We start from the raw sequence: 13,944 nt of genomic DNA on the forward strand, positions 1-13,944 counted from the left end.
TTGTACCCGCCTCTACTACTACCTCTGGCAGCTTGTTCCAGACACTCACCACCCTCTGTGTGAAAAAGTTGCCCCTCTGGACACTTTTGTATCTCTCTCACCTTAAACCTATGCCCTCTAGTTTTAGACTCTCCTACCTTTGGGAAAAGATATTGACTATCAAGCTCATCTATGCCCCTCATTATTTTATAGACCTCTATAAGATCACCCCTCAGCCTTCTACGCTGCAGAGAACAAAGTCCCAGCCTATTCAGCCTCTCCTTATAACTCAACCATCAAGTCCGGGTAGCATCCGAGTAAATCTTTTCTGCACTCTTTCTAGTTTAATAATATCCTTTCTATAATAGGGTGACCAGAACTGTACACAGTATTCCAAGTGTGGCCTTACCAATGTCTTGTACAAGACATCCCAACTCCTGTATTCAATGTTCTGACCGATGGAACCAAACATGCTGAATGCCTTCTTCACCACTCTGTCCACCTGTGACTCCACTTTCAAGGAGCTATGAACATGTACCCCTAGATCTCTTTGTTCTGTAACTCTCCCCAATGCCCTACCATTAACTGAGTAAGTCTTGCCCTGGTTCAATCTACCAAAATGCATCACCTCGCATTTATCTAAATTAAACTCCATCTGCCATTCATCAGCCCACTGGCCCAATTGATCAAGATCCTGTTGCAATTGGAGATAACTTTCTTCACTGTCCACTATGCCACCAATCTTGGTATCATCTGCAAACTTACTAACCATGCCTCCTATATTCTCATCCAAATCATTAATATAAATGACAAATAACAGTGGACCCAGCACTGATCCCTGAGGCACACCGCTGGTCACAGGCCTCCAGTTTGGAAAACAACCCTCTACAACAAGTCTGTCAAGAGGCCAATTTTGTATCCATTTAGATACCTCCCCCTGGATCCTGTGAGATTTAACCTTATGCAGCAACATACCATGCGTTACCTTGTCAAAGGCCTTGCTAAAGTCCATGTAGACATCATCAACTGCACTGCCCTCATCTACCTTCTTTGTTACCCCTTCAAAAAACTCAATCTTTTTGTGAGACATGATTGTCCACTCACAAAGCCATGCTGACTGTCCCTAATCAGTCCTTGCATCTCTAAATACCTGTAGATCCTGTCTCTCAAAATACCTTCCAACAACTTACCCACCACTGATGTGAGGTTCACTGGCCTGTAGTTCCCAGGCTTTTCCCTGCAGCCCTTTTTAAACAAAGGCACAACATTTGCCACTTTCCAATCTTCAAGCACCTCAACTGTGACTATCAATGATTCAAATATCTCGGCTAGGGGACCTGCAATTTCCTCCCTAGCCTCCCACAACGTCCTGGGATACACTTCATCAGGTCCCGGGGATTTATCGACCTTGATGCGCTTTAAGACTTCCAGCACCTCCTTCTCTGTAATATGTACCCTCCTCAAGACATCACTATTTATTTCTCCAAGTTCCCTAACATCCATGCTTTTCTCAACAGTAAATACGGACGAGAAATATTCATTTAGGATCTCACCCATCCCTTGTGGATCCGCACATAGATGACCTTGTTGATCCTTAAGAGGCCCTACTCTCTCCCTCGTTACTCTTTTGCCCTTTATGTATTTGTAGAAGCTCTTTGGATTCTCCTTTGCCTTATCTGCCAAAACAATCTCGTGTCCCCTTTTTACCCTCCTGACTTCTCTCTTAACTCTACTCCTACACCCCCTGTACTCTTCAAGGGATTCACTTGATCCCAGTTGCCTATGCATGTCATGTGCCTCTTTCTTCTTCTTGACCAGGGCCTCAATATCCCGAGTCATCCAGGGTTCTCTACTTCTGCCAGCCTTGCCCTTCACTCTAAGAGGAATGTGCTTACCCTGAACTCTGGTTAACATACTTTTGAAAGCCTGCCACTTACCAGACATTCCTTTGACTTCCCACTGACTCCCCCAATTAACTTTTGAAAGTTCCTGCCTGATACCATCAAAATTGGCCTTGCCCCAATTTAGCATTTTAACTTTTGGGCCAGACCTATCATTCTCCATAGCCATCTTAAAACTAATAGAATTATGGTCACTGGTCCCAAAGTGATCCCTCACTAACACTTTTGTCACTTGCCCTTCCTTATTTCCCAAGAGGAGGTCAAGATTTGCCCCCTCTCTAGGCTGGCCATCCACATACTGAATGAGAAATTCCTCCTGAATACACTCAACAAATTTCTCTCCATCCAACCCTCTAATACTATGGCTGTCCCAGTCAATGTTGGGAAAGTTAAAATCTCCAACTATTACCACCCTATTTTTCTTGGAGCTATCTGTAATCACCTTACATATTTGCTCCTTAATTTCCAGCCGACAATTTGGGGGCCTTTAGTACAACCCTATCAAAATGATTTCCCCCTTCTTATTTCTCAGTTCTACCCACAGACTCCCCCAATTAACTTTTGAAAGTTCCTGCCTGATACCATCAAAATTGGCCTTGCCCCAATTTAGAATTTTAACTTTTGGGCCAGACCTATCATTCTCCATAGCTATCTTAAAACTAATAGAATTATGGTCACTGGCCCCAAAGTGATCCCTCACTAACATTTCTGTCACTTGCCCTTCCTGATAGGTCTGGCCCAAAAGTTAAAATTCTAAATTGTGACAAGGCCAATTTTGATGATATCAGGCAGGAACTTTCAAAAGTTAATTCGGGGAGTCTGTGGGTAAAACTGATACTGTAAGACCAGCTGAGTTTTTCCAGTACTTCCTGTTTTAAAAAATTTATTTGCAGAACATGGGTGTCACCAGCTGGCCATCATTTATTGATGAAGAGATGCAGGCATTGGACTGGGGTAAACAGAGTAAGAAGTTACAGAGAGAGATTGAATAGGTTGGGACTTTATTCCCTGGAGCGTAGAAGATTGAGGGGAGATTTGATAGAGGTGTATAAGATTTTGATGGGTATAGATAGAGTGAATGCAAGCAGGCTTTTTCCGCTGAGGCTAGGGGAGAAAAAAACCAGAGGGCATGGGTTAAGGGTGAAAGGAGAAAAGTTTAAAGGGAATATTAGGGGGGGCTTCTTCACGCAGAGAGTGGTGGGAATGTGGAATGAGCTGCCGGATAAAGTGGTAAATGCGGGGTCACTTTTAACATTTAAGAAAAACTTGGACAGGTTCATGGATGAGAGGGGTGTGGAGGGATATGGTCCAAGTGCAGGTCAGTGGGACTAGGCATAAAATGGTTCGGCACAGACAAGAAGGGCCAAAAGGCCTGCTTCTGAGCTGTAATTTTCTATGGTTCTATGGTTCTAAGTCTCACAACATCAGGTTAAAGTCCAATAGGTTTATTTGGTAGCAAAAGCCACTAGCTTTCGGAGCGCTGCTCCTTCATCAGGTAAGTGGGAGTTCTGTTCACAAACAGGGCATATAAAAACACAAACTCAATTTACAAAATAATGATTGGAATGCAAGTCTTTACAGGTAATCAAGTCTTAAAGGTACAGACAATGTGAGTGGAGAGAGGATTAAGCACAGATTAAAGAGATGTGTATTGTCTCCAACCAGGACAGTTAGTGAGATTTTGCAATCATTTATTGGCAATCCCTAGTTGCCCTTGGAGGGCAGTTGAGAGTCAACCACATTGCTGTGACTCTGGAGTCACATGTAGGCTAGACCAGGTAAGGACGCCAGATTTCCTTCCCTAAAGGACATTGGTGACATCCTGGTAAAAACATCAGTTGGAATGAATTCAGAAGGGGAAGATCCTGCCTTGACCAATATGAACAAGCGACAATCCAAACTGGATAATTCTGTGACATTTTGTACTTTGAATGGCTTTTGGCAAAGTTCTACATAAAAGGCAATGAGTTAAGCACAAAATTGTGGGTAATCAGGGTAAATCCTGCACAGATAATGAACTAATTGAAGGGTAGGAACCATAGGCATGACGTTTGCACATTTTAATTTAATCTTTCATTTGTTTGAAGAGTTATGGGGGAGTGAGTGAGGAAGTGCTGCTTCGTTCACCTCTGTCTCAGTTCTGGTGCAGCTTCTGTTCTAATTTGCATAAATGACATAAACAAAATCAATGGCCCTTCTAATTAAAGCCAGTAGGGATTTGTTAATGGCAAATTATGTTTGGCTGACTTGAATGACTTCCTTGATGAATGAATGGTGAATAGTGGTAGAGCAGTTGATGCCACATATGCAGACTTTCAAAAGACATTTACTAAAGCACCACTTAATAGACCGATTGGAAAAATTAAAGCCATAGGATTAAAGGGTGAGTGGCTGCATGGAAACAAAATTGGCTAAAGAACTGGGATTAGGGGTTGTTTTTCAAACTACTGTGGGCGGCACGGTGGCACAGTGCTGTCTCACAGGTGCCAGGGACCCAGGTCCAATTCTGGCCTTGGATGACTGCATGGTGGTTGCATGTTCTTCCCGTGTCTGCGTGGGTTTCCTCTGGGTGCTCCGGTTTCCTCCCAAAGTCCAAAGATGTGTGGGTTATGTTGATTGGCCGTGCTAAATTGTCCCTTAGTGTTCCAAGCGAGATGTATAGTTTAGGGGAATTAGTGGGATAAATATTTGGGGTTATTGGGATAGGGCCTGGGTGAGATGCTCTATCGGTGCAGACTTGATGGGCCGAATGGCCTCCTTCTGCACTGTAGGGGTTCAATTAATTCTAAAAGAAACTGTAGGGAATTGTGCAGTGATGTTCTCCAGGGGTCGGTGTTGGGAGGACTGCTCTTTTTGAGAAATATTAATGATATGGGCATGATTTCAATGTTTGCAGATGACATAAAACTTGAAGATGGAATAAATGGTGAGAAGCATGGCAATAGACTTTGGGGGTGGGGTGGCTGGGTGGGGAATGGCATTGTGTGGCAAAATGAGCAAGCTCATGGCATATAAATTTTAGCACAGTAAGAAGTCTCACAACACCAGGTTAAAGTCCAACAGGTTTATTTGGTAGCAAATACCATAAGCTTTCGGAGCGCTGCCCCTTCGTCAGATGGACTGAAAATCTGTTCTTCACTCCATCTGACGAAGGGGCAGCGCTCCGAAAGCTTATGGTATTTGCTACCAAATAAACCTGTTGGACTTTAACTTGGTGTTGTGAGACTTCTTACTGTGCTTACCCCAGTCCAACGCCGGCATCTCCACATCATAAATTTTAGCACAGAGAAGTGGTTGAAGGTTTTGATAGGAATGACATAGTCAATATATCAGAATTGACACAATTTTAAAGGGGCTGCAGAGACAGAGAGACAAGGAGTTTAAGAGATACAAGTCTTTGATCGTGACGGAACAAGTTGAGAAGAATTGTAGAAAAACGGTATCCTGGGTTTTATAAAGAGTGGTATAGAGTACAAAAGCAAGGAAATTATGTACACAGAATCACAGAATTGTTACGGCACAGAAAGAGGCCATTCATAAAACACGGGTTAGGTCCCAGCTGGAGTAATGGGCTTGATTTTAAGTAATTCAAAATCCATTCACTTACACACTTAAAATAAGACGCATTATGTCCACTTTTAGGTGCCATACTTTAGGAAGGATGTCAAAGCTTTAGAAAGAGTGAAAAGGGGATTTACCAGAATGGTACTAGGAAGGAAAAAGGTGGAGGAACTGGTATTGTTCTCTTCAGAGCAAAGAAGTTTAAGGGGGGATTTGATCGAAGTGTTCAAAATCTTGAGGATTTTGTTAGAGTAAATAAGGGAAAATGTTACCAGTGGCAGAAGGATACAGATTTAAGGTGACAGGCAAAATCAAATCAGCTCTTTATTCAGTTATGAACTGGAATACACTGCCTTGGAGATGGAAGATGGTGGAAGCAGATTCAGCAATAACTTTAAAAATTAAAATGGATAGATGTTTGAAAAATAAGCATTTGCTAGACTACAATAAAAAAGGAGAGTGGAGCTAATTTGAGAGCTCTTTCGAAGAGCTGCCATAGGCATGGTGGGTCAAATGGCCCACCTTCTGGACTGTATTGTTTTATAGTACGCTGATTGGTCAAATTTAAAGGTGATGCCAAACTAACAGTAAAACCACTAATGTCAGTTCATAAATTAAATGGTGAGTTGGACAGGACCTATGTGGGTGGAACAATACAAACAAAATATAAAATAAAATATAAAAGCCAATTGGAATGTGCTACATGTAGGAAGAAAAAATAGAGGACATACATGCACTCCTATTCAAATTAGTTGTGTACAAAAGCTGAAAGAAATCAGTATCTTAGTAGGCTCAATGCCAAACATTTCCAACCAGGTACAAAGCAGCTATCAACAACTCCAATACGATGTTAAACTATGTAGCAGAAACAATAGAATATAAATCAGGGGAGGTAATGATGAAATTTTAAAACGCATTGGTCAGACTGCTCCACAAATACTGTCTACAGTTCTTGTTGCTAAGAAACAAGGACAAATTTCAAATGGTGGAAGCAGTGCGGAGAAGAGCCACAAAGTTAATCCTTAGCACCAGGATATAAAGTTATGAGAAAATAGAAAAATGGGCTTTTCAAGAGCCACCAGGGATCTTATAGAGGTATACAAGGTTTTGAGCGATATAGATCCTGTTGACTCAGAACAATACTTTAAACGTTAGGAACAGGGTTTAGGAGGCATAGTTTCAACAAAGAGACAGGCATGTTTAGACTATCAGAAAATTTTGTCTTACACAATTAAGAAAGATCAACATGTAGAATAAACAAGCAGAAATAATTGGGTGATATAATGGGGGGAAGAGGAGGAGTGGGTTAGAGGGATCTGGCATTTTGGGCTCTCTGGAAGGGTGAATCCAAATGGCCATCTTGATCCATAATTGTTTGTAATCCTGAGAAACTCACTCATTTCCAGTGAGTAAATGAAATTTGTTCTGGTTTAAAACGTCTGACTGAGAAATGTACATCTCTTGGACACTGATATTGGATTTTTAAAAAAACTTCACCGTGTTTTGATGATAGACGTAACAACCCCAAAGCTCTGCACAGCAGGGAATTTTTCTTTTCTGGAAGCGGGGAAATATTAGGTGATAAATTTAAGATTCTATTAAGCGAGGCAGATTGTCAATCCTATCAAACAGATGGATTGTCGGACTGTTCCACTTTTAAAAACTGATGTGCATTAAACCTGATACAAAGATGTGTGGGTTAAGTGGATTGGCCATGCTAAGTTGCCCTTTAGTGTCAGGGGGACTAGTTAGGGTAGATGCATGGGGTTATGGGGATAGGGCCTGGGTTGGATTGTGGTTGGTGCAGACTCGATGGGCCGAATGGCCTCTTCTGCACAGTAGGATTCTCTGATTCTATGGTTCTATGATTCTACAAGCATCTTGGTTCAGTGAGAGTTGACGTGAATTTAGAATCAGCAGGAGACAGATGTTCTGCACAAAATTGTTTCTCAGCTTTTTGGCTAAGATCAAGCGTCGGATCAAGCCCAGGATGGGGTGCAATGCTTTATGCTGTCAGCTTGGATCTAGTTTGTCTCTCTTGTGGGGCACCATGAATTGGTTTCAATTGGAATTCAAATTCGGTTTGCAGACAAGCAAGAAATGGATAAGGATTTGCCTGGTCCATTCTGAGCATTGGCTTTGTAACTTTAAGTTAAAAAAAACTTCTGCAAAAAAAAATTAAAACAGGCAGTTAGCACTGCTGCCTCACAGCGCCAGGGACCCGGGTTCGATTCCTAGCTTGTGTCACCGTCTGTGTGGACTTTGCACATTCTCCCCGTGTCTGCATGTGTTTCCTCCGGGTGCTCTGGTTTCTTCCCATATTCTGAAAGACGCGCTGGTTAGGTGCATTGACCTGAACAGGCGCCGGAGTGTGGTGACTAGGGGTATTTCACAGTAACTTCATTGCACTGTTAATGTAAGTCTTATTTGGGACTAATAAATAAACTTTGCTGTTACATTGAGTCTAACATTGGAGGTTTCAATTTTAAAATCAAGATTGCTTCATGCTCTAAGGGTGGAATTTTCCTATCCTGCCCGCTGCAGGAATCGTAGTGGGCGGGGCGAACCCTAGAAAGGTCTGTTGACCTTGGGTGGGATTTTTTGGTTTTGAGGTAAGTGTGGCTGGAAAACCCCACCCATAATCTTTGAAAACTAGCTTCTCATTCCAAGTATTTTTAAAGTTTATTTATTAGTATCACAAATAGGATTATGTTAACACTGCAATGAAGTTACTGTGATGCTTGGGGAGGTGATGGCCTAAGTGGTATTATCGCTAGACTATTAATCCAGAAACTCAGTTAATGTTCTGAGAATGCAGGTTTGAATCCCACCATGGCAGGTGGTGGATTTTGAATTTAATGATCTGTAATTACTGATGATCATGAAACTATTGTCCTAAAAACCCATTTGATTCACTAACGCCCTTTAGGGAAGGAAATCTGCAGTCCTTATCTGGTCTGGCTGACATGTGATTCCAGAGCCACAGCAATGTGGTTGACTTTCAACTGTGCCCTTGGGCAACTAGGGATGGGCAATAAATGCTGGCCCAGCCAGTGACACCCATGTCTCACAAGTATATTTTTAAAAAGGCTGGCATTGAAGGACTCCAGCAGCAAGGTTTGGATTTCACCGTTTTTTTTTGTACGGGGGGAGTGTCAGGACGGGCTGCCGTCGCCGGGTGAATCAGCTCGGTGTCGCTGTGCTGGGAGAGTGGAACTGAGCAGGAGGAGGGCGGGCGGAGGGACCCGGCGGCAGAGGCAGAGCCGGAGCGGGTCAGGGAGTGTCCCAGGCCCCGGGGAGGAGAGTCGGTGAAGGGAGAGAGAGAGAGAGTCGCCCTGAGGAGAACCGACCGGGATTATATAACCGCCGCAGGCCCAAAGAAGATGCTGAGCCGAGCCCCGGAGTGAGAGATGCCGAGAGCGCGGCCTTTCCTCGCCTTGCTGCCCGGCTGCTGAGAGCCAAGCGAGGAGGGGGGGGGGGGTGAAGGAGGAGGCCGCTCTGCCCTGCTCAGGCCCTGCTGGCCCTTCTTCGCCCCCTCACTGTCCCCCCTATCCCCCTCCTCTCCCCCAGTCTGTGTCCTCGGAGAGAGGAGGCGAGGCCGCTCTCTCAGTCCCACCATGGTGAGTACAGCCTCTCTCTCCCCCACCTCAGTGTTTTGCTGGGACTCCCGCAGGCTGCGCTCTGCTGAAGTTGCCTCTAGGCCGCAAACTTGAGATTTTAAATTTTGTTTTCTCTCCTTTCTTCTTCAATTCACTTTCAAAACCTCCTTTTAAATCCTCGCCGCCTCGTATTTATTTAATTTAGACTTATTTCTTAGTGTCGCCAGTAACAGTGGGGGTCAGTGTGTGTGTTGTGGGGATTTTGGTTTGTTGGACTGAGAAAAGTAACGCTGAGCTGTTTTTCGCAATTGTTTCAGTCCGAATGTACGCACAGTACCCTCGATGTTATTATTAGCCTTCGCTTTAATCCCAAATTGGTATTTGTGTTCATGTTGCAGTGAAGCTAGTACAAAGTATCATGAAGTGTATCACAATTGACTTGATATATTACCAGTGAGGTAGCTATTATAAACCTACAACGTTGCTGTAATAAATTAATCTGTCACTCCAGTTCTTATAGACAAATGTCAGTGCTTCATAAATTGTAAAATTGTGCCCATTATGTAGTGTTTGAAAATTCTGTTGCACAATGTGTTGTCTATTCAGTCATAACTTCTGTTCATGTCTTATCCTTATAAGATGACATCTTGTTGCACAGAGGGGAGGCCGTTAGGTCTGACTCGCATATGCCAGCTCTGAAAGAGCAGATACGCTTAGTTTGCACTCCCCTCCTTTTGTTTTGTCTGTAACCCTATGTTCCTCATCAAGTTCTTACCCGGAGGGGAATTTACAGGTGATGCTGTTGCTATGCATCTGTTGTCCATGTCGTTTTAGGTGGCAGAGGTCATGGCTTTGGAAGGTGCTGTTAAATGAGTCTTTGTGGGTTGCAGCAAGTGCATCTTGTTGATGCTGTACACTGCTGCTAGTGTGCTGGAGGGAGTGAATGCTTCAGCTGGTGGTTGGGGTGCCAATCGAGCAGACTACTTTATTCTGGATGGTGTCAAGTTCTTGAATGTTGGTGCTGGAGTCATCCAGGCAAGTGGAGAGTATTTCATCACACACCTGACTTGTGCCTTGGAAATGGTGGACAGATTTTGGGGAGTCAGGGGGGTGAGTTGCAGCAAAATTCCCAACCTCTGACCTGCTCTTGCAGTCACAGTATTTATATGGCTGGACCAGTTCAGTTTCTGGTCAGTGGTGACCTGCATATGTTCTTGGGGGATTCAGCAATGATAATGTCGTTGAAGGGGTGGCACAGTGGTTAGCACTGCTGCCTCACAGTGCTAGGGACCTGGATTCAATTCTGGTCTTGGGTGGAGTTTGCATGTACTTCCCATATCAGTGTGGGTTTCCTCCAAATGCTCCAGTTTCCTCCCACAGTCCAAAGATGTGCAGGTCAGATGAATTGGCCATGCTAAATTGTCCCTTAGTGTCCCAGGATGTGTGAGTTGGATATTAGCGGGGTAAATACATGGGGTTACGGGGATAGGGCCTGGGTAAGATGCGCTGTTGAAGAGTTGTTGCAAACTTGATGGGCCGAATGGCCTCATTCTGCACTGTAGATTCTATGAATGTCAAGGGGAGATGGTTAGATTCTCTTCTGAATCACAGAATTATTACTGTGCAGAAGGAGGCCATTCAGCCCATTGTGTCTGCACCAGCACCCTGACTGAACTGTTCAACTAGTGCCATTCTCCTACCTTCTCCCCATAATCCTTGATGCTGCAAATTCTTCTATTTCAGATCCACCTTCTTCCCATAACCCTCACTGCACATTCTTCCATTTCAGATAATCATCCAATTCACTTCTGACTGCTTCAGTTGAGCCTCCCTCCACCACATTCTCAAGCAGTGCAGCCCAGACTTTAATCACACTGCATGATAAGCTTTTCCCTTGTATGGGCATTTGATTTTCTTTGCGAATTACTTTAAATCTGTGCCCTCTCATTTTCCATAGAAGCATAGATACCCTACAGTGCAAAAGAAGACCAATCAGCCCATTTCATCTGCACTGACTAGAAGAAAGGGTATTTTACCCAGCATCCCACCTCCCTGCTCTATCCCTGTAACCCTGCACACCATAGTTAATCCACTGAACCTACACATCTTTGGACACTAAGGAACAATTTAGCGTGGCCAATCCACCTAACCTGCATATCTTTGGGCTGTGGGAGGAAATCGGAGCACCCGAAGAAACCCATGCAGACACGGGAAGGACCTGCAAACTTCACACAGTTCATGTGTGATAGGTTCCTCCTATCACTCTGAATCTGTTCTCAACCTTTTCCCCAAGGATAACTTCTTCAATCAATCTTTATAATTGAGGTTCCTCATCCTTGGAACCATCTTCATGAATCTTTTAGCACTCTCTCCAATGCCTTCACATCTTTCTTAAAATGCAGAACAGAACTGGACACAGTACTCATCTGTGAATGAATGAGTGTCTTATAAAGTTCATCATGATGACCTTACCCTTGTACACTGGGCCCATATAACTAAAGCCTAGGATACTGTATGCCTTATTAACCATGCTCTCAACCTGTCCTGCCACCTTCAATGATTTATGGACATATACATCCAGGCTCCTCTGCTCCTGCATCTTCTTTAGAATTGCACTCTTCATATTGCCTCTCCGTGTTCTTCCTATCAGAATAAAGAATGGTCATTGCTTGGCACTTGTGTGGCACAAATGTTACTTGCCACTCATCAACCAATTTCCGGTGAATGCTGTTTTTTGTTTGGTGGCATTCATATTTATCCAGTATTGTCATATGCTGCATTAATGTAAGATCCATTCAAACAGGAATATGGTCTATAATCCTCAGCAGACTGTTCAAAACAGTGCAGTATTTATGCATCAGTGCTGATATTACCAAACTTCAATAACCAACCAAATTTAGAATACATTTATGCTACAACACTGTTGCAAAGTTGTTGCTGCTTTACTGTTGCACTGACTTTCCAATGTAAATCACAGGTATGTGGTGGGAGACACCCAGAAGGAGTTGGTGATGTATCTCAGGTGTTCTTGTGGAATATCCTGAATGCTCTGAACATACTTGCAACTTTCTAATGGTTAATTTAGAACTTAGGCAGTGTGGACGCTACAACCCATTCTCTCTAAACATTTAATTATCACGTACACCACACTCCTTTGAGTTTAAGATTTTGGTTACATGTGTGTTAGTTTAAAGAGGCTACTGTGTAGTTGGAATCCTGTATCTTTTGGGAGAGACTCAGCTTTTGTTTTCAAGCTTGTAACGTTTTTGTAAAGATTTGATACTTAGTTGCAATATAATTTTAAATTTCTATGAATTTCCACTTTGCTTATGTTATGCTAAATTGTTAGACTGATTTCCACTTAAATGTATGCCAAAATGTCTTTTGGTCTGATAGGTTTGCCTTTGCAATTATAATTTCATTTGATAATGTGGATGGTTTTTTAAAAAATGCAACTGTTCTCTCTGGGTTCCAAATTTAAATGTAGCCACGATGTAAAAGATGGATCAAAACTGCTCATGTTTTCTATTGCCGTGAGGGCACTTGTGTGAAATGAGTCAAGTTCTAAAACGAGTCCTGTGTTTGCTATAAAGTAGAAATCCATCATTAATTTAAATTGTTTCTCCACCTCTTCCCTGTATCTTTTTTGTAATGGCTTTCAAAGGTCTAGATTATTCCATTTTAAATTATCCTCTGTGCAAAGATGTGTAACTTTTCTTTCTTCTCTTAATGGTGATCCTGCTTTTCATGCCTACACTCCCATCTTCAACTTTCTTGTGTTTGCACCCAGGATGTGTTTGACCACTCTAAATTTTAGTATTAAGTACTGTACTTCTGCTTTTTTTTCCCATAAATTTTCTAGCTTGCGCTTCTGTGCATTGAATTGTATCCTGCACCTGTTTACCATCTCTTGTATTTATCCTGGTGTTTTGCCACGCCTACTAATTTGGTAGTAACAAAGTTCATACTATTTCCTTTTATGCCTATGTTTATATAAATAGAAAGCAAAACATATTCCTTGAGCACACCATTCTTCACATCTCACCAATCTGAATAAAACATTCTATTGCTCCTTTTTACTTTTGGCCTGAAGCCATTATTCATGTGTATGCACTGCTAATCCCATCAATACTATACAGTATGCCCTAACTTTTGCAACAGGCAGCTTGTGTTAGCATGCCTTCTGAAATTCCATATATGCAAGCAATATCCAATGCATCTTCTTTATAGACCTTTAATTATTTCAAAATAAGACCCCTTAAATTGATCAAACCTGTGTGGTTAAGAAGAGGAGCTTTGCTGTGAATCTGAACATGTCTGATTCTCACCAGGATAAAAAATGTTACTCTGCACAGGCATTTTCAAAAATATATAAATTCAGGATGAAATATTTTGGAGGTCTGATCAGTTGTTGCAGATTTTTTTAAAACTTGAATTGCTTTTTGAGGTCATGCTCTTCCTGCCAGTAACTAAAGGTTCCTGACCTTAAATTGATAAGGAGAAGGCGTTGAATAGACTAACAGTACTGAAAGTCAACACGGCACTGTGACCACTTGAGATACATCCAAGGATCTTGAAGGAAGTGAGAATGGAAATTTTAGGAGTACTGGCCAGAATCTTCCAGCCTTCTCTAGACTCGGGAGGTGCCAGAGGACTGGAGAATTGCAAATGTTATGTCTGTGTTCAAAAAAATGTTGTAAGGATAGCCCCAGCAATTACAGACCAGTCAGTTTAACAGTGGTGGTGGGGCTGGGGGGGGGAGCTTCTAGAAACAATTTGGGTTAGAATCAGGAGTTACATGGAAAAATGTTTTGATTAGGTGGAGCCAGCATGGATTCCTAAAGGAGAAATCATGCTAAACTAATTTGCTGAAGTTTTTCAAGGAGGTGACAGAAAGGGTCAAT

General features: G+C 42.6%; 1 protein-coding gene across 2 annotated transcripts in view; it reads left to right on the forward strand.

Moving 5' to 3' along the window:
- The first annotated feature begins 8,582 nt into the window (after positions 1-8,582).
- The window catches only part of tmem248 (transmembrane protein 248), a 38,719-nt gene continuing 33,357 nt past the window's right edge, over positions 8,583-13,944 (forward strand). For both annotated transcript variants that reach the window (XM_078224950.1, XM_078224951.1), the window contains exon 1: positions 8,583-9,061. In XM_078224950.1, the coding sequence (XP_078081076.1) occupies positions 9,059-9,061 (3 nt within the window). In that variant the 5' untranslated portion in view covers positions 8,583-9,058. The remainder of the gene's footprint in view (positions 9,062-13,944) is intronic.

The sequence above is a fragment of the Mustelus asterias genome, chromosome 12 (assembly GCF_964213995.1).
Source record: "Mustelus asterias chromosome 12, sMusAst1.hap1.1, whole genome shotgun sequence".
Lineage (NCBI taxonomy): Eukaryota > Metazoa > Chordata > Chondrichthyes > Carcharhiniformes > Triakidae > Mustelus > Mustelus asterias.